At 42.6% G+C, this 19760-nt stretch overlaps 2 protein-coding genes across 7 annotated transcripts in view; both read left to right on the top strand.

The window, feature by feature from the left end:
* The window catches only part of LOC115148712 (uncharacterized), a 229906-nt gene extending 210331 nt beyond the window's left edge, over nt 1-19575 (top strand). The window contains exons 1-12 of one of the 6 annotated variants that reach the window (XM_029690855.1): nt 2218-2337; nt 2571-2625; nt 9615-9700; nt 16070-16131; nt 16209-16283; nt 16416-16454; nt 16566-16640; nt 16949-17050; nt 17141-17275; nt 17466-17753; nt 17910-18052; nt 18768-19575. In XM_029690855.1, the coding sequence (XP_029546715.1) occupies nt 9679-9700; nt 16070-16131; nt 16209-16283; nt 16416-16454; nt 16566-16640; nt 16949-17050; nt 17141-17275; nt 17466-17753; nt 17910-18052; nt 18768-18813 (987 nt within the window). In that variant the 5' untranslated portion in view covers nt 2218-2337; nt 2571-2625; nt 9615-9678 and the 3' untranslated portion in view covers nt 18814-19575. Of the gene's footprint in view, nt 1-2217; nt 2338-2570; nt 2626-9614; nt 9701-9935; nt 9970-15991; nt 16132-16208; nt 16284-16415; nt 16455-16565; nt 16641-16948; nt 17051-17140; nt 17276-17465; nt 17754-17909; nt 18053-18767 lie in introns of those variants that run through there. The other 5 variants (XM_029690856.1, XM_029690859.1, XM_029690854.1 and 2 more) reach the window with 5 other exon arrangements.
* LOC115148733 (Meckel syndrome type 1 protein-like) lies at nt 176-2217 on the top strand. The gene is made up of 7 exons (XM_029690919.1): nt 176-316; nt 525-646; nt 805-863; nt 988-1122; nt 1539-1636; nt 1803-1931; nt 2060-2217. Exons 1-7 carry the CDS (start codon nt 240-242, stop codon nt 2184-2186), a joined length of 747 nt encoding a protein of 248 aa, XP_029546779.1. The 5' UTR covers nt 176-239; the 3' UTR covers nt 2187-2217.
* Nucleotides 19576-19760: the final 185 nt, after the last annotated feature.

The raw sequence follows: 19760 nt of genomic DNA, 5'->3' as shown, positions 1-19760 counted from the left end.
GGGTTTATTCTGCTGCTCTGGACTGGATCCCACGGTAGGTGGCGGTAGTGAACCAATAAATAGTTGGATTGCTCGCCAGAAACCCAACCAGGCAGGCAGACTGTTGTTACCATGCAACGAGCAGACGCTTGTGAAAAGTACTAGCTACAAAATTGTCTCAATTGCTTGCTGCGCGTTTGTGTGTATGTTGCTAATCTAGCTAGTTAGCTAGCCATCAATAAAGTTCCTAACGTTACAACATGGCAGATGGCTGGAGCACCGACACCGGAGAGGCTGCCTATCGTTCCCGAGATGCTGTCAAAAACCTTACAATTAAGTAAGTTGCAGTTGGCCTTTGTGTGGCTTTTATTCCTTGCATTGCCATAAAAGCAAGACAATGTCGTTAGCTAACGTTAGCTCTCAAAGCAGATGATGATAAACACCCAGTATATTGCTTGACCTGATCCCTGAGTTTGCCATGAAAACATGTTATTTAGCTAGCTAGAATCCTGTTTACCTTGTTTATATTTACAATGGTGTTACAGGATCCATATTCAGAGATTCACCTCCACAGCAGCCCTCTCCCAACACCTTCAGCAGCAGGTTTTGACTCAACAGGAGAGGAGAGGCATTGAGCTGGACACCCTCAACTCACAGGCTCAATCAGGTATTAACACTGTTTTGAAACAGAAAGATGTTAGATGTTTTGAAACAGAAAGATGTTAGATGTTTTGATACAGAAAGATGTTAGATGCTTCTTAGTTGAGTAGATGTTATTTTCGTGGTGGCTAGATATGGACCAGAACATCTTGGTTTTGTTTTCAGCCGGAGATGATGATGAGGAGGAGTTGGTGGTAGGCTGGCAGGAGAAGCTGTTCAGTCAGGTAGGTCCTCTACCAGTGTCCTTATAACAAATAAGACTTTACTGTTTAGGATAGTTTGATTTTGCATAGTAAGTTGTGTGTGTGTGTGTGTGTGTGTGTGTAATATGAAGTGGTTTTGTTCCAGAGTGAGTCAGTATACCAGACTCCACTGGAGAGACAGTACCACACAGAGATCATGGCTCTGGGGCGGACCAGGGGCAGACGGAACCGCAGGATTTTCACCTACACCGATTCTGACTGCTACACCAATTGGGAAGGGGTGGGTTTCTACTGAATCTCCATTTCTGTAACGGTTCCATAACCACAGACGCTGGGAGACAGGAAGCAAGTACAGGGTGAGGATTTATTAATAAATAGACATGAAACTAAAGAAGAACAGAGTCTGGACAAGAGAAATAAAACGACATCAATGTAGACAAGGGAATGAAACTGAGGAAGTGACAGATATAGGGGAGGCAATCAATGACGTGATCCAGGTGAGTCCGATGAAGCGCTGGTGCGCGTAACGATGGTGACAGGTGTGCGTAATGATGAGCAGCCTGGCGACCTCGTGCTCCAGAGAGGGGGAGCGGGAGCAGACGTGACAATTTCATTATTCAAAACAAAGAATTTACCTTGTTTCTGTCCCAAAGAAACGTTAGTGTTTTAAACTTGTTTTTGATATACTCATTACAGGATTCCCAGAGTATGGTGAGGCAGGTCAAGTCCAACCCTACCTTCCTGGCACATAGGATGGCCAATGTCAGACACAGACGACAGGACAGACAGCCAGTGTAGGTCCCTGTTACTCACCAAAGTGAATTATTATTAAAGTGAATGTAATTGAAGCAACATTGATGTGTGATGTGCTGCTTTGAAGACAAACAGTGTACCGGTATGTTCATATTACACCATACCCTTTTATGCAAAACGTGTTTGTGGTATTCTGTTGGTCTGCAGTGACAGCACCTTCCCCAAGTCCAGGCTGATTTCCTGGGAGCCCTCGGAGGACTTTGTGAAGACCAGCCACGTGGTCAACACACCTGTACAGACCATGCACATCATGGGGGACCTGGGACCACCGGGCAAGTGAGTAGCACAAGGGGAAAAACCACTATGTAGCCTATGCACTTATTACACTGCTTTGTATGTAATAACTTTGAAGTACATTCCAATTCAGGAATTGAAAAGTGGCATTGTATTCTTGTATTCCTCAGACTTGGCCAAAAGGAGAAGGAATGCTTGTTGTGCACGATAAGAGCAGATGGAAATGAAGTGGTTACCATCAAACCAGACTTCAACAAAGGCAAGGAGCCCTGCAGGCCAGTGACCCGCACCCGCTGAAGTCAAAATGCTTTACCCCTAGCTCAAATAAGGGTCACTGACTTGGTAGCAGAATTCATACAGTACAAGCCATTTACTGTGTTATGATGCTGTGTGTTTGCACTCAAGGTTGAGACGGAGGGGGAGGAATAGCAACAGTGCATATATAGACGTGAGTGACTGAGTGTGTAGTGTTATTCACTGTTGGTGCACTGTAATAATACTTGTATTGTAGTTCACCCCAAAATCAAAACTTGGCAGATGTTTTTGTAACCCAAAGTGGCCTAATGTCAGATTTGTCCTTATGCATGTACATACAGTAAACTGATGAAATATTATTATAGCCTTTCAGGCAGGTTAGTCTTTTCTATGATGATGACCTCTCCTCTGTTTTTCTCCTTTCAGCATTATGTACGTCATAAAGACTACCTCAACAGCTTGTTTGGCCAGGACTGAAATGGTATGTATGTAGTTTGTGACAGATCCTTTAACACAAGTTGTTTAATCAGAAAAGGTAATCTCAAATACAATTTTATTTGTCACATGCACCGAATACAACAGGTGTAGTAGACCTTACAGTGAAATGCTTATTTACAAGCCCTTAACCAACAATGCAGTTTAAGAAAAATAAGTGTTAAGTAAAAAATAGATAATTAAAATAAAAGTAACAAATAATTAGAGAGCAGCAGTAAAATAACAATTGCGAGGCTATATACAGGCTTTACCGGTACAGAACCAATGTATGGGGGCACCGTTTTTTTTTTTTTTATCTTTATTTTAACAGGGAAAACAGACTGAGACCTGGATCTCTTTTACGGCTGTGCCCTGTGTAAACATGTTGACATGTACAGTTTTAGGCATACAGACAAGAACATTTCAAACATACAAAACAAAGACACAATTCAACAGAAACAATCACAGACAACATCATATTGATCCTCCATAACATTTTTGAAATGGGTAAGGGACACCAGAGTGTCTAACTTAAGTTGGATCTGCAGTTTGTTCCATAAATAAGGTGCAAAGGAACTAAAGGCAGTCCTACCCAACTCTGTGGAGACCGCAGGAGTCTCTAATGTAATCCACATCTGTGATCTGGTTTTAAAATGTGTATATCTAGTGGAAATTAATGATGATATATATGGAGGTAGTTTTAAAAGAAGTGCTTTATAAATAAACAAGAGAGCATGTTGCTCTCGCCTCACAGATAGAGAGGCCCAACCCACATGTGTATATAGGATACAGTGATGAGTTTTGTAACTATCACCTGTGATAAACCTGAGTGCACAATGGTAAATAGCATCCAGTGGTTTTAATGTGTTTGCCGATGCATGCATATAGATAATATCACCATAATCTAAAACGGACATAAAAGTAGCCTGCACAATTTGTTTTCTATTTACGGAGGACAGACAAGCCCTGTTTCTGTAAAGGAACCCTATCTTGAATTTGAGCTTTTTTCCCAATTCAGTAACATGTTTTTTAAAAGAAAGCCTATCATCTAACCATACCCCTAAATATTTATATGCAGAGACCTGTTTTGATTTGAGTACCATCCAAGCTAGTGATTACAAAAGTGTTTCTAACTGAGAGTTTAGACCTAGAAAAAAACATGACATTTGTTTTCTTAGCGTTTAAAACAAGTTTAAGCTGTAAAAGAGATCCCTGTAGTATCCTAAAATCAGACTCCAACTGCATTAAAGCTTGGTCCGCTGTTGGAGCAATAGAGTACATCACTGTGTCATCTGCATATAAATGGAATTTACAATATCTGACATCATCACCAATGTTGTTTATATAAAGTGAGAACAATAGTGGGCCAATTATTGAATCCTGAGGGACCCCTTTAAGTAACTGTAAGGGGTCAGACTTGACCCCGTCGACCATGACGGCCTGAGTTCTATCTTTAAGATAGTCATAAAACCATCGGCAGGCATCAGTGCCCACTCCTATCGATGACAGCTTACTCAAAAGGATAGCATGGTCTACAGTGTCAAAAGCTTTTGACAAATCTACAAACAACGCAGCACAGTGCTTTCTATCATCTAAGGCATTTGCAATATCATTTACAACAAGCATAGTGGCCGATGTGGTACTGTGTTTAGATCTAAAACCAGAATGATTGGTGCTAAGAATACTGTTAGCAGAAAGAAAAGACTGTAACTGTTTGTTGACTATAGATTCTAGGATCTTTGCCAGACAAGGGAGCCTAGAGATGGGTCGATAGTTATCCAAATCACTACCGTCACCTCCCTTATGTAATGGCAGAAGAAAAACTGCTTTCCACACCTTAGGGATATTTCCTGTGCTTAATGTTAGATTAAAAATGTGTGTCACTGAACCAGCAATGATAGGTGCAGCACACTTAAGTAAGAACGGGTCTAAATTGTCAGCGCCTAAGGATTTCTTAGTATCAATGGCACACAGGGCAGCTAGAACCTCTGCTTCGGTTATTTTCTGGAAACTAAAAACAGGGTTACCATTTTTCAGAATAACGGTTGAAAAGCAAGACGAAAAATCAACTAACTGGCCAGTACCACAGTGGCCACTTTTCCTTTCAAATAAAAAACCAGCAGAGATGAAATGCTTATTAAAAGCATCACAAATATAATTTTTTTCACTTAGGATACAGGAATCTGAGGTATTTGCTTAGGAAGAGAAACAGCAGAATTCCCCCGTTTCAGTGAATTAACGGTTTTCCAGAATTTTGCAGGATCTCCTGCAGAATCTGTCATAGCATTAAGGAAGTAATTTGATTTTGCCTTTTTGACAGCTGCAGTACATTTATTTCTCAATTGCCTAAAAAACAGCCAATCAGCTGGAGTACCTGTTTTCCTCGCCAAGGCCCAGGCCCGATTCTTTTGCAGGAAATGACCTGACAATTCAGGAGAGAACCAAGAACTGGTTCGGTTTCTTACTCTGTGATTCTTAAGCGGGGCATGTTTATCAGACATAGAGGTAACAACGGAAGAGAAAAAAGCAAGGGCTAAAACCGGGTCCAGAAAGCAGCAAGTGTTAGTCGAGGTAAAAGAGGTAATATGTACATGTAGGTGGAGGTAAAGTGACTATGCATAGATAATAAACAGAGAGTAGCAGCAGCTTAAAACAGTGGGGGGGGGGGGGGGCAAAAAGTCTGGGTAGCCATTTGATTAGCTGTTAAGGAGTCTTATGGGTTCGGGGTAGAAGCTGTTAAGAAGTCTTTTGGACCTAAACTTGGTGCTCCAGTACCGCTTGCCGTGCAGTAGCAGAGAGGACATTCTATGACAAGGGTGGCTGGAGTCTTTGATCGTTTTTAGGGCCTTCTTCTGACACCGCCTGATATAGAGGTCCTGGATGGCAGGAAGCTTGGCTCCAGTGATGTACTGGGCCGTACGCACTACCCTCTGTAGTGCCTTGCGGTCAAAGTCAGAGCAGTTGCCATACCAGGCAGTGATTCAACCAGTCAGGATGCTCTCGATGGTGCAGCTGTAGAATTCTTTGAGGATCTGAGGACCCATGCCAAATCTTTTCAGTCTCTTGTGGGGGAATAGGCTTTGTTGTGCCCTCTTCACGACTCTTGGTGTGTTTGGACCATGATAGTTTGGTGATGTGGACACCAAGGAACTTGAAGCTCTCAACCTGCTCCACTACAGCCCTGTCGATGAGAATGGGGGCGTGCTTGGTCCTCCATTTCCTGTAGTCCACGATCATCTCCTTTGTCTTGATCACATTAAGGGAGAGGTTGTTGTCCTTGCACCACATGGCCAGGTCTCTGACCTCCCAATAGGCTGTCTTGTCGGTGATCAGGCCTACCACTGTTGTGTCATTGGCATACTTAATGATGGTGTTGGTGTCATGCCTGGCCATGCAGTCATTAGTGAAAAGGGAGTACAGGAGGGGTGGTATGCAAATTGGAGTGGGTCTTGGGTTTCTGGGATAGTGGTATTGATGTGAGCCATGACCAGCCTTGCAAAACACTTCATGGCTACAGACGTAAGTGCTACGGGTCGGTAGTCATTTAGGCAGGTTACCTTAGTGTTCTTGGGCACAGGAACTATGGTGGTCTGCTTGAAACATGTTGGTATTACAAACTCAGTCAGGCACAGGTTGAAAATGTCAATGAAGACACTTGCCAGTTGGTCAGCACATGCTCAGACTACACGTCCTGGTAATCCGTCTGGCTCTGTGGCCTTGTTTAATGGTCTTACTCACATCGGCTACAGAGGGCGTGATCACACAGTCGTCTGGAAGAGCTGATGCTGTCATGCATGTTTCAGTGTTGCTTGCCTCGACGCGAGCATAGAAGTAATTTAGCTTGTCTGGTAAGCTCGTGTCACTGGGCAGCTCGCGGCTGTGCATCTCTTTGTAGTCTGTAATAGTTTGCAAGCCCTGCCGCATCCGACGAGTGTCGGAGCCAGTGTAGTACGATTCAATCTTAGTCCTGTATTGATGCTTTGCCTGTTTGATGGTTCATCATAGGGCATAGCAGGAGTTCTTATAAGCTTCCGGGTTATAGTCTCGCTCCTTGAAAGCGGAAGTTCTACCCTTTCAGCTCAGTGCGGATGTTGCCTGTAATCAATGGCATCTGGAAAGGGTATGTACGCACAGTCACTTTGGGGACGATTGCCTCGATGCACTTATTGATGAAGTCAGTGACTAATGTGGTGTGCTCCTCAATGCCATCGGAAGAATCCTGGAACATATTCCAGTCTGTGGAAGCAGAACAGTCCTGTAGCTTAGCATCAGCTTCATCTGACCACTTTGTTTACTGACCGAGTCACTGGTGCTTCCTGATTTAGTTTTTGCTAGTAAGCAGGAACCAGGAGAATAGAATTATGGTCAAATTTGCCAAATGGAGGGAGAGTTTTGTACGCGTCTCAGTGTGTGGAGTAAAGGTGGTCTAGAGTTTTTTTCCCCTCTGGTTGCACATGTGACATGCTGGTATAAATTAGGTAAGACGGATTTAAGTTTCCCTGCATTAAAATCCCCTGGCCACTAGGAGCACCGCCTCTGGATGAGCGTTTTCCTGTTTGGTTATGGCCGTGTTTAGCTCATTGAGTGCGTTCTTCGTGCCAGCATCGGTTTGTGGTGGTAAATAGACAGCTACGAAGAATATAGATGAAAACTCTCTTGGTAAATAGTGTGGTCTACAGCTTATCATGAGATACTCTACTTCAGGTGAGAAAAACCTTGAGACTTCCTTAGATTTCGTGCACCAGCTGTTGTTTACAAATACACATAGACCGCCACCCCTTGTCTTACCAGAGGCGGCTGTTCTATCCTGCCGAATAAGCGTAAAACCCGCCAGTTGTATGTTATTCATGTCATTGTTCAACCACGTCTCGATGAAACATAAGATATTACAGTTTTTAATGTCCCGTTGGTAGGATATATGTGCTCGTAGTTTGGCTATTTTATTATCCAATGATTGTACGTTGGCTAATAGGACCGATGGTAAAGGCAGATTACCCACTCGCCATCAGATCCTTACAAGGGACCAAGACCTACATCCCTTATATCGCTGTCTCTTTCTCCTGCGAATGATGGGGATGAGGGCCTTGTCGGGTTTCTGGAGTAAATCCTTCGCGTCCAACTCGTTAAAGAAAAAATCTTCTTCCAGTACGGGATGAGTAAACGCTGTCCTGATATCGAGAAGCTCTTTTCGGTCATAAGAGACGGTGGCAGAAACATTATGTACAAAATAAGTTACAAATAACGCGACAAAACACACACAATAGCAGCCATCTCCTCCAGCGCCATTATTGTTGAGTTTGTGGTGGTTCTTTGGTTCTTTGACTTTTCTATAGGCGACTACTTGGACTAGACGCTGTCCTATCTGTTGGACTATGGTACTTATCTGGCCTATTAGCACTGCATCATCATTGGGTTTAGGAGTGGAGGTGCTAACAACCTGGGGCCTAGGTGAGTTGACTGCATGATGACCATGAGAAGCTGCATTGTCCCCACTGACTAAAGGAACTTCCCGTGCAATTTCACTACCATTGACATCACCACACACACTAGGACTACCAGTTGGGAAAGGAATAGGTAACCCCAACACACCCCTTCCCCTACCAACTTTGACAGTTGTAAGCAGATCTGAACAACCAATACGGTCGAAACTCATTGTAGTAGCTCAAAATGAAAGTAAAAAAAAAAATGTATAGTACGACAGAAATAACTGAGACAGAGGACAGTGTTGCATCAACGTTACAGCTTGTTGCGTTTCTTCTCGCCAACTAACAAAATGTGGAACAAGGGAAGCGGTCTGAATACTTTCCGAATGCACTGTACACAATCCATGTCTCAATGCTTAAAAATCCTTCTTTAATCTGTCTCCTCCCCTTCATCTACACTGATTTGAAGTGGATTTAACAAGTGACATCAATAAGGGACCCTAGCTTTCAACTGGATTCACCTGGTCCCGTGTGGCTCAGTTGGTAGTGCATGATGTTTGCAATGCCAGGGTTGTGGGTTCGATTCCCACGGGGGACCAGTACGGAGAAAAAATGTATGCATTCACTACTGTAAGTCGCTCTGGATAAGAGCGTCTGCTAAACGACTAAAATGTAAATGTCATGGAAAGAGCATGTGTTCTTAATGTTTTGTATACTCAGTGTATGTTCAGACTAAACAAGAGATTTACTGCTCACTAAGTTCACTGCTACCTCCAGCAGCATTATTTATTTCCTGACCAGTCATGTGAAAAGTCTGAGTTTTGGAGAAATCTTTTGCAATAGCGCTCAGGTTTACTTAACCATTGGAACGATTCATTTCCATTATCTGATAGAATCAGCCCCATAAGGAATTCATTTGACTGATTTCCTTATATGAACTGTAACTCAGTAAAATCTTTGAAATTATTGCGTGTTGCGTTTATTTTTGTTCAGTATCCATTAATGTAGAAGTGTTCAGAAACATATTCTATTCTCATTTACAATAAAAGTGACTCCAAAATGGCACAATACATTATTTACCATTCATTTCTATTGGGCACAACATCATCTGAAACAACCAAAACAAGCTTGATGTAGTCATTGCATGCTAGGAATATGGGTCCAAATACTAAACTTTTGACTACTTTAATACACATAAGTGAATTTGTCCAAATACTTATGACTCCTTGAAATGGGGGGACTAGATACATAAAGTGCTTTCATTTCTAAACGGTTAAACAGATATGCATGAAAAAGATGACATTTTGTACTTTCAACTCATATGAAACATTTGATCTCAAATCCAAAAAAGCTTGAGTATAGAGCCAAATTAAAAGTTTTAGCTTCACTGTCCAAATAAATACGTAGGGGAGTGTATCTATGACTTTGATAAGGTCCAATATTTGATACTGCCAGTGCCTATAATTCGTATTGCCTTGAGAACCTGCAGACTTGAAGAGAATGTATTTTGTATCAGTTAAATTATTCAAATGAATTGTTTAGTCAGGCTAATAGTTATATTTTTCATGCTCAGGTGTATGTGCAGCATCTCCTGAAGAAGAACAAGGAACATCTGTGGAAGCTGATCCATACTGACAATGCTCACATCTACATTTGTGGGTAAGAACCATTTCAGACCACCTGCATATTGTGGTGACGAGCTTAAAGTTTTCTTTACTGAACATCGTTTTCACTTGTCTGACCGCTTGCATGATGACGAGTTTCTCACACTTCTGGCCTAACTGGGTGATGTTTTTTCTTACCTGAATGATCTGAATCTAAGATTACAGGGACTCTCTGTAACTATTTTCTGGGTGCTGGACAAAATTGAGGCTATGATTAAGAAGTTGGCGCTCTTCTCTGTCTGCATTAACAAGGACAACACACAGGTATTTCCATCATTGTATGATTTTTTTGTGTGCAAATGAACTCAAGCTTACGGACAATGTCAAATGTGATATAGCGAAGCACCTGAGTGAGTTGGGTGCGCAATTATGCAGGTACTTTCCCGAAACGGATGACACAAACAACTGGATTCGTTATCCCTTTCATGCCCTGCCTCCAGTCCACTTACCGATATCTGAACAAGAGAAATTGCAACAACCGGTTCTGTGAAAATTGAATTTAATCGGAAGCCACTGCCAGATTTCTGGATTGGGCAGTGCTCAGTGTATCCTGCCTTGGCAAATCGCGCTGTTAAGACACTGATGCACTTTGCAACCACGTACCTATGTGAGATTGGATTCTCGGCCCTCACTAGCATGAAAAGTAAATACAGGCACAGACTGTGTGTGGAAAATTAAGACAGATTCTCCAATACAACCCAACATTGTAGAATTATGTGCATCCTTTGAAGCACACCTCATTAACCTGTGGTGAGTTATTCACAATTTTCAATGAACAAATAAAGAGCAAAATGATTTATTATTATTATATTATTATTTGTGCCCTGGTTCTATAAGAGCTCTTTGTCACTTCCCACGAGCCAGGTTGTGACAAACTCACACTCATTCTTATGTTTAATAAATATATCGTATAGTGTGTGTGTGGCAGGCTTACAGTGATGGCAAAAAAAAAACATTTGAGAGTGCGCTGACCCTGGTGCTAGAGGGGGTACGCAGCTGGAGGTTGAATGTTTGAAGGGGTACGGGACTATAAAAAGTTTGGGAACCACTGCCCAAGATGTTAACCTATTTCATTTGGGTGAGGGGTGGAGGAGGGTGAGATTTGGTCCACATTCTCCTTTAAGGTTATAGGAAAAAAATGTATCTCTATTTTGGAATAAACCAATAGATTTTTTTTATCAAATTAAGAGTGGAGGCAGACCTTTGTTGTTTCCCATCAGATTAGAAAAGTTGGAGATAATATACATTAAATGTTACACATTGCTTTTGTAGACCCACTCCAATTTGCATACCCCCCAAACAGATCCACAGATGATGAAATCTCTATTGCACTCCACACTGCCCTTTCCCACCTGGACAAAAGGAACACCTACGTGAGAATGCTATTCATTGACAACAGCTCAGCGTTCAACACCATAGTACCCTCAAAGCTCATCACTAAGCTAAGGATCTTGGGACTAAACACCTCCCTCTGCAACTGGATCCTGGACTTCCTAACAGGCCGCCCCCAGGTGGTGAGGGTAGGTAGCAACACATCTGCCACGCTGATCCTCAACACTGGAGCCCCTCAGGGGTGCGTGCTCAGTCCCCTCCTGTACTCCCTGTTCAACCACGACTGCGTGGCCATGCACGACTCCAACACCATCATTAAGTTTGCAGTGGTAGGCCAAATCACCGACAACGACGAGACAGCCTATAGGGAAGAGGTCAGAGACCTGGCCGGAGTGGTGCCAGAATAACAACCTATCCCTCAACGTAACCAAGACTAAGGAGATGATTGTGGACTAGAGGAAAAGGAGGATCGAGCACGCCCCCATTCTCATCAATAGGGCTGTAGTGGAGCAAGTTGAGAGCTTCAAGTTCCTTGGTGTCCACATCACCAACAAACTAGAATGGTCCAAACACACCAAGACAGTCATGAAGAGGGCACGACAAAGCCTATTCCCCTTCAGGAAACTAAAAAATTTTGGCATGGGTCCTGAGATCCTCAAAAGGTTCTACAACTGCAACTTCGAGAGCATCCTGACTGGTTGCATCACTGCCTGGTACGGCAATTGCTCGGCCTCCAACCGCAAGGCACTACAGAGGGTACTGCGCACGGCCCAGTACATCACTGGGGTTAAGCTGCCTGCCATCCAGGACCTCTATACCAGGCGGTGTCAGAGGAAGGCCCTAAAAATTGTCAGAGACCCCAGCCACCCCAGTCATTGACTGTTCTCTCTACTACCGCATGGTAAGCGGTACCGGAGCGCCAAGTCTTGGACCAAAAGGCTTCTCAACAGTTTTTTCCCCCAAGCCATAAGACTCTTGAACAGGTAATCAAATGGCTACCTGGACTATTTGCATTGTGTGCCCCCCCCAACCCCTCTATTACACTGCTGCTACTCTCCGTCTCTCATCATATATGCATACCTTCATATACATACCACCTCAATCAGCCCGACTAACCGGTGCCTGTATATAGCCTCACTACTCTATATAGCTTCGCTACTGTTATTTTTCACTGTTGTTTTATTTCTTTACTAATCTATTGTTCACCTAATACCTTTTTTTTTACTTAAAAATTGCACTGTTGGTTAGAGCCTGTAAGTAAGCATTTCACTGTAAGGTCTACTACACCTGTTGTATTCGGCACACGTGACAAACTTATTTGATTTGTAAGTGGAAGTAGGCAAAAACAGAGGTGATTATGATATGAAATATTGCTTCAGGACATCTTTCATGCTGTGAAGAGCCGTCTTGTATATTAACTCATTTCAAATGTAAGGTATTGAAAGCATTCCATATTTGCTGTCTGTAAATGTATTTACAAAATTCAACGTGGCTGCATATTCAGATGCTCTAGGAAGGATGTGTAAATACAGACAGCAGAGTAAGATTAGAGTAAAATATACATACTTGTAGCACATTCATATTGTACAATGTATTGTTCAATTTGTACATTTAAATTGCAGTAACTATTCAGTCATTGAGCCTTGTTTTTCATTGGTTCATTAAAGTATAGGTCTTTGATTAAGTGGTGGTAAACTGTAAAAATGGTGTTCCTTTGAACTTTTTCTCTTGCATTACTGATATCGAATGACGTGTTCCATCATGACCTGTTACGTGACTCTTACCACTTGATCCAGTTGTTTATGCAAAATAGCTATTTGTATATAAACGGTATAACTTAAACATGCATTTGTAAAGAAATAATAATCATTGATTTGCTATACTTAGTCTTGGTTGTAATTTATAGCTTCTCTTTACTGTGCACAACGACCAATTATTATTTATATATTTTTTTGTACTTTTATCAATTTTTCTCCCCAATTTTCAATTGGTAGTTACAGTCTTGTCCCATCGCTGCAACTCCCCTATGGACTCGGGAGAGGTGAAGGTCAAGAGCCATGCATCCTCCGAAATAGGACCATGCTAAGCTGCACTGCTTCTTGCTACACTGCTCGCTTAACCCGGAAGCCGCACCAATGTGTTGGAGGAAAAACCGTCCAGCTGGTGACCAAACTCAGCGGGGCCATTTGTGCGCCGCCTCATGGGACTCCCAGTCACGGCCGGCTGTGACACAGCCTGAGATCGAACTTGGGTCTGTAGTGACACCTCAAGCACTGCGATGCAGTGCCTTAGACCGCTGCGCCACTCGGGAGGCCCAGCTACCTAATTTTCTAAAGATTACATCCTAATCTGCTCTTGTAGCCCACACTCTTGATAAACTCAACTACTGCTCCCTGCTCCAGAATTTGACTTTACCCAAATCTATGCTTGAGGCCATATCCATGGTTGTGAACATAATGACCTGAGAACTAAACAGGGCTCCCCTGTGTATATGTAACAGTATACCTTCCTCGCCTCTACCTGGGCTCAAACCAGGGACACTCTGCACACATCGACAACAGCCACCCTTGAAGCATCGTTACCCATCACTCCACAAAAGCCGCGGACCCTGCAGAGCAAGGGGAACAACTACTTCAAGGTCTCAGAGCGAGTGACATCACCGATTGAAACGCTATTAGCGCGCACCACCACTAACTAGCTAGCCATTTCACATCGGTTACATATAGTAGGAGTGGGCCCAGCCTTCAAATGTCTTTGGTGTGGTATCGGTAGCCTGTAGTTTGGAGGAAACTGGAGCGTAGGCTTGGACTGGGTAGGAATGATTCTGCAACCAAAGAGAATGTGGAGAGATTACAGAGAGCTTATCTAACTAAACAGTGATTCTCTATCTAATCATGGGGACCACTAGGTGCCTATTGTACAGTATTCAATTACAGCTGAGGATCATCTATTGAAACTGCTCCTCATTATACTGTAGTACATCATGTACTCTGGCTTGCACCCAGCAATCATGTTAATTTAATGACCTCTCGTCTTATAGGATAAATGATGCGTCTAGTGCTTTCTCAGTTCTCTTCCTTCTCTATTGATGCAGGGTCATACAGGACATCAATGTTCAGGGGCACAACTTTCACTGGGAACAGGGAGACATGCCCCCCTCCCCCACATTCTGAAATTGCATTTTTGCCCCCCCCCGATTTATCATTGAAAGGTGATACAAAACGAGGCAAAAGTGTGCTTTAGGGCCATGAGGACGCGGTTGGGAAGGCTGTTTGGAGTATTTGTCCAACCGGATGAAAAAAGAAAAACACTTCTAAAACCAAAGTTGTCCCTCAGCAGCCTGAAAGGCATCTTCTTGTCCAGCACTGATGCCCTAGCATCAGACATGTCTAGAAGTGGGTGCCAGCCCTTTCCATGTTTCCCCAGAGCAAGATAAGGAGAATGTGTGACACAGTGATGGTAGATTTTCCTAACCAAACATCCCATTATGTACAGCATGATGACTCAACACAAATTTCAAGTATATCATTTATTTTTATTTAAACTTTATTTAACTAGGCAAGTCAGTTAAGAACAAATTCTTATTTACAATGACGGCCTACCCTGGCCAAACCCGGACAGCGCCGGGCCGATTGTGCACCGTCCGATGGGATTCCCAATCACGGCCGGATGTGATACAGCCTGGATTCGAACCAGGGACTGTAGACTGAGATGCAGTGCCTTAGACCACAGCGCCGCACATAAACATATTACAACTTAACTACACTACTAAGCACCCTTAAAGCTGTGACATACTGCAGTGTATCATGGTTATTTTCAACCACAATAAGGTTGGAGTAAGGATAGAGATCCCCCCTGCGATGATGGGGTTGCAGAGGAAGACAGTGTGTGGATTAAAACTGAAATGATCGGGTTGACAGACATCAGCGGCATTGATGTGTTCTGCTCTAGCTTGCTGCTGTAGCCTACTGGCACCATATGTTACGTCATTAACGTTAACTACAAGTTGTAGCAAGCTAGATAACGTTACAACAGTCCCATTCAAAGTAGCTAGCTAGCTACCGAGCATATGATTCTTAAATCACTCAGTCCCTCCTTGCTAACGTACCATGCCCATTGGCAAAAACTGTAGTTCCAAGACTTTAGACATTCTCTGATAAACCGAAATATGTAGTGACAGTAAACAAAACAAATGATACTATAATGACAGCAACAATGCCACTTTTTAACCAAAACAAATGTACTGGACTTCCGCATTTGGATGAATCACTTTCACAACCACAAAGTTACTGTTGCGCAGATCATGAAGTGCGCTAAGGCAGTGCTGCATTTAAAGACACTTCCACCTGCTGGCTTGTGCCTGAAATGTGATGACCAAAGAGTCCTCAACAGCTCATTTGAGTTAGATAGAAAGCTAGATAGATATATTTGATTTGACAGTTTAATAAAATAATAAAACCGTTTAATTAAATAAAACGTGTCAGGCCAGGGACAACACAATAAAGTAAACGGCTTCCATTGTGGTCCCTTAATGTTACTCAAAGTAAAACAATAATAAAAAAATATTTGGCAAGGAATGGTTTCTTCCTATTGATATCATGTTGGCCTATCTATGTAAAACGTCCAACCAACCATCGATACAACCATTACTCAGTCATTAGGATATAATAAGCACATCACGTTCGTTATTGAGCTACAACCAGTGAGAAGATGCGACCACCAGTCCGGCTCCAAACAAGCTTTTTTCTTGTGACGTATTATGCGCGGTCATAAAGCTGTGACATAAAATGACGTAGCCATGCATTAATTCACTACATAAACTGTGTTCAGATTTGATTTAATCTACAATCGTTTTCTTCACTCAGGTTGTTGCAGGTAATCTTTGGCCTTTTGGGGCACCTCCTTCCAAACATATATATATATATATATATATATATAGGGAATAGGGCGCCATTTGGAATGCCATCTTTGTGTGTGTGTGTGAGTCAGGATGTGTTTTGTGTCAATCAATTGATGGAAATGTTTCCCTCAGAAAGAAAGATGGACCGTAATGATGAGAGAATCAAAAGAGCTTTAAGACGCCGCCCTTATGTGGTAAATATCAAATATTTGTTTGTTTTGTCCTGTTTTTGTTATATTATCACATTCTAAATTGAGTGTTGTGTTGACAGTTGAAACCAGTGAGGGTGAACACCCCTGATTCCGTGTTGTGGCCAACCGGCAAGGTGCACAGAAGGCCAAAGCCTGTAAGTCATATCCGACCTGAAACAATAACACATACACATTAGTTATGCATTCTGCATGTACAAACTGCAGTTATCAGAATGAAAGCAAATGCAGAAATCCCTATCTAACCACATTGAATGCTGTCTTGACAGTCTACTTCAGTGCAGACCCCTCAGATCCACAAAAGGCCTGTAAGTCACATTCATATTCAACCACATAACAGTACTTATATTATTTATTGATACACAATTCAAGGCCAAAATGAGCAAAGCAGTGTTGAATTCATTCTTTACTGTTAACAGCCAATCATTGTGAGCTATGGGCAGGACCAAACATCTGGGGATGGATGGAGCATCAATCCAGAGCCTCTCAGCCAGGTCATCTCTGCTGTTCCCATAGAGACACAACAGATAGATCAATCTGTTGATTCATATGGCCATTTTGGGTGGCTTGGTTGAATTGACAATCATCCATTCTAGATGCTAAAGAATCCTATACTATGGAAGGTCTTTAGACCCACCCCTAATGTTATGGGAGTTGCATTTATTGCATTTTCAGTTACCCATGTATTACTCACTACTTGTAAAACCATGTTGGATTGCCTACATATTCTACATTTCCTTGAGGGTCAATGCCAGTGTATTCTATGGCTGCCATGAGTACATGCCTTTCTCTGTCTCCTCAGTCTGGAAGGGTGACTCGGCTGATGGAGAGAAAATATGATGTGACCTCATCCTCCAGTTCTGATGACTTTTCCATCTACTCCTTCACTGACTGTGAATCGGAGGTAAAAGAGTTGTACCCTACCGTCCATGTCTTTGTTCAGTGACATCACTGTGAGGAGGATGGTCTCTGACTAGTTGACTCTGATACACAGTGTGATGATGAGGATCATGAAAGGAGGACACCACCGCTGAAAGTTGAGGATGGAAAGGTGACCAAGCTTGACGTGAAGGTTATGGACGAGGATGATGATCTGTCTCTCCACTCCTTCGATGAGTCAGACTTCCTGGTAAGTTCTGCATATTATTTTTTTTTATATATAGATATATATACATGGGGGATTGGAAATGATGCAGACAATTACTTATTGAGTGTAGTCATGTATCTGCAATATGTATAGAGTAGTTATAAAGTATTTCTACAGATTGTGTTGAACATAGCACTTTCCTGATATGTTACTTTACTTTCTGGTCCTACAGAGCCCAGGGAAGGACTCAGGTCCTGTATCTGTCAAGAATGGTCTCTCTCCTCTTGTGACCTCAGCACACCGGACCCTGGCTGAAGCCCTACGGGCCCTGCCCTCTGCTGTAGGCTCTCCCTACCCAGTAAATGTCCCAAGGCCTCTGACTCCTCTCAGCCCTGTCATTATCGCTCCGCCCCGAACAGAGAACTTCCCATACCGCCACAGCCCTCGCCTGGCTCCCATCACCAACCTGAGCGAGTCCGGCAGGAAGCTGCTCCAGGAAATGGCTGGAGTGGCCCCACAGGTGAGAGGAAATACAAGAAGGGAATATTGGCTGTAAGTCCTTCTATAGTATAGCATAAGTCCTTCTATAGTATAGCATAGCTCTAGGTATCGTAGCTCAAGAGAAGAGAAAACCTATAAGCTTACATTACTTTATCTCCTTGTCCAAAATATTCAGGAAGGGAAGGTCAATAAGAAAAACAAGGGCAAGGCCAAAAAAGTAGTGAAGCAAGAGAAGGCCAGTAAGATGCAACAGATGGGAAATGTTGGAGAAAGTAAGGAGGAGGACAAGAAAGAGGAAAAGAAGAGTCTGGGGAAGAGGTGAGGAAATAGAGGAGGGAGAAGTGGAACATAACCAGGGAATACTAGACTAGAGAATTAGAGAAATAGAATGAGGTAGCAGAGAAAGAGCAGATATCTGATGTGTAAGTGCAAACTTACGCAATAAGGCACGAGGAGGTGTGGTATATGGCCAATATATCATGGCTAAGGGCTGTTCTTATGCACAACGCAACACGGAGTACCTGGATACAGCCCTTAGCCGTGGTATATTGGCCATATACCACAAACCCCCGAGGTGCCTTATTGCTATTATTAGCTGGTTACCAACGTAATTAGAGCAGTAAAAATACATGTTTTTGTCACACCCGTGGTATATGGTCTGTTATAAACTGGGTGGTTCGAGCCCTGAATGCTGATTGGCTGACAGCCGTGGTGTATCAGACCGTATACCACAGGTATGACAAAGCATTTATTTTTACTGCTCTAATTACGTTGGTAACCAGTTCATAATAGCAAAAAGAAACCTTGGGGGTTTGTGGTATATGGCCATTATACCACGGCTAAGGGCTGTATCCAGGCACTCCGTGTCGTGTTGTACCTAAGAACAGCCCTTAGGTGTGGTATATTGACCATATAACACACCCCCTCGTGCCTTATTGCTTAAATATACCACGGCTGTCAGCCAATCAGCATTCAGGGATCGAACCACCCAGTTTATAATACTATTTATTCTCCTGTGGTTTTTGATTGACAGGTTTCTTCAGTGGCTGCTGCCCAAACTGAGATGTTCAAAGAAATAATGGCCAACTATTACTTCTACCACACACACACACACACACACACACACACACACACACACACACACAGATTTTGAGTATTGGTTATTCCTACAACACACACTAACATAATTTCAGAGAGAGGAACTATGATTAGCAAAATACATATATTGGTCTCATTCTTATATTTTGAGACATGCAGCATTATAAAAAAAAAAACGATATTGGTCTCCATCCAGCCTATGATAATGAGTTGGATTTACATGCTTAGGCTTGGAAATATATCCAGGAGAAGCAGGGTCAACACCTCTACTCATGTCATAAGTGCCATGACATCTTTAGTAACCACAGAGAGATAAGACCTCTGTCTCCACAGTCTCATCCAAAGAACAGCACCAACCTTAGGGCAGTGTCACTGGTATCCTTGGACCAAAGTGAAGAGGTGAGGGCCCCTTACTGGTCTCCTTGCAATATCTGGTCTCCCACACAGAGATGGAAATCTACACCTGTTTAGACCCTGGAGGATATGGCTTCAGATGAAAGACAGCAGAGAGATGCAGAACGTAGAAGCTTCAAACACTGTGATATGCAAATTCAGGACCATTGTACACTGAAGTGGAGCATGCATCTGGTCTGAAGCATGTCAAAAGAGTGCAAATGAACTGGGACTGGAGGACTGCATCACATTTAAACTAAATTAGCATGTATCTGATTTAGCTACACTCATCTGTACTTGAATTGTGCTGTTTGAAACGTGTATTTCCAATAAAGCTTTTTAAATTGCAATTATTTGTGTCAGACAGATTTTTCTCTTAATTAAATACATCAGGGGTTCTTAAACTTTTTACAGCAAGGGAATATTATTGTACTGATATTACCTTACCTGTTATCAGTGGGGGGGTTTATTCTGCTGCTCTGGACTGGATCCCACGGTAGGTGGCGGTAGTGAACCAATAAATAGTTGGATTGCT

This window comes from Salmo trutta, chromosome 15 (assembly GCF_901001165.1).
Source record: "Salmo trutta chromosome 15, fSalTru1.1, whole genome shotgun sequence".
Taxonomy (NCBI): Eukaryota; Metazoa; Chordata; class Actinopteri; order Salmoniformes; family Salmonidae; genus Salmo; species Salmo trutta.
Note: the sequence above shows the minus strand (reverse complement) of the source record. Positions and strands in the feature narration are given on the sequence as shown.

Excerpts from the sequence above, each read along its gene's own strand:
- LOC115148733 (XM_029690919.1), top strand. The coding sequence starts at position 240 with ATGGCAGATGGCTGGAGCACCGACACCGGAGAGGCTGCCTATCGTTCC. Across the intron at positions 864-987 it reads AGGAGAAGCTGTTCAGTCAG|AGTGAGTCAGTATACCAGAC; the intron begins GTAGGTCCTCTA and ends GTTTTGTTCCAG. Across the intron at positions 1,123-1,538 it reads GCTACACCAATTGGGAAGGG|GATTCCCAGAGTATGGTGAG; the intron begins GTGGGTTTCTAC and ends TACTCATTACAG.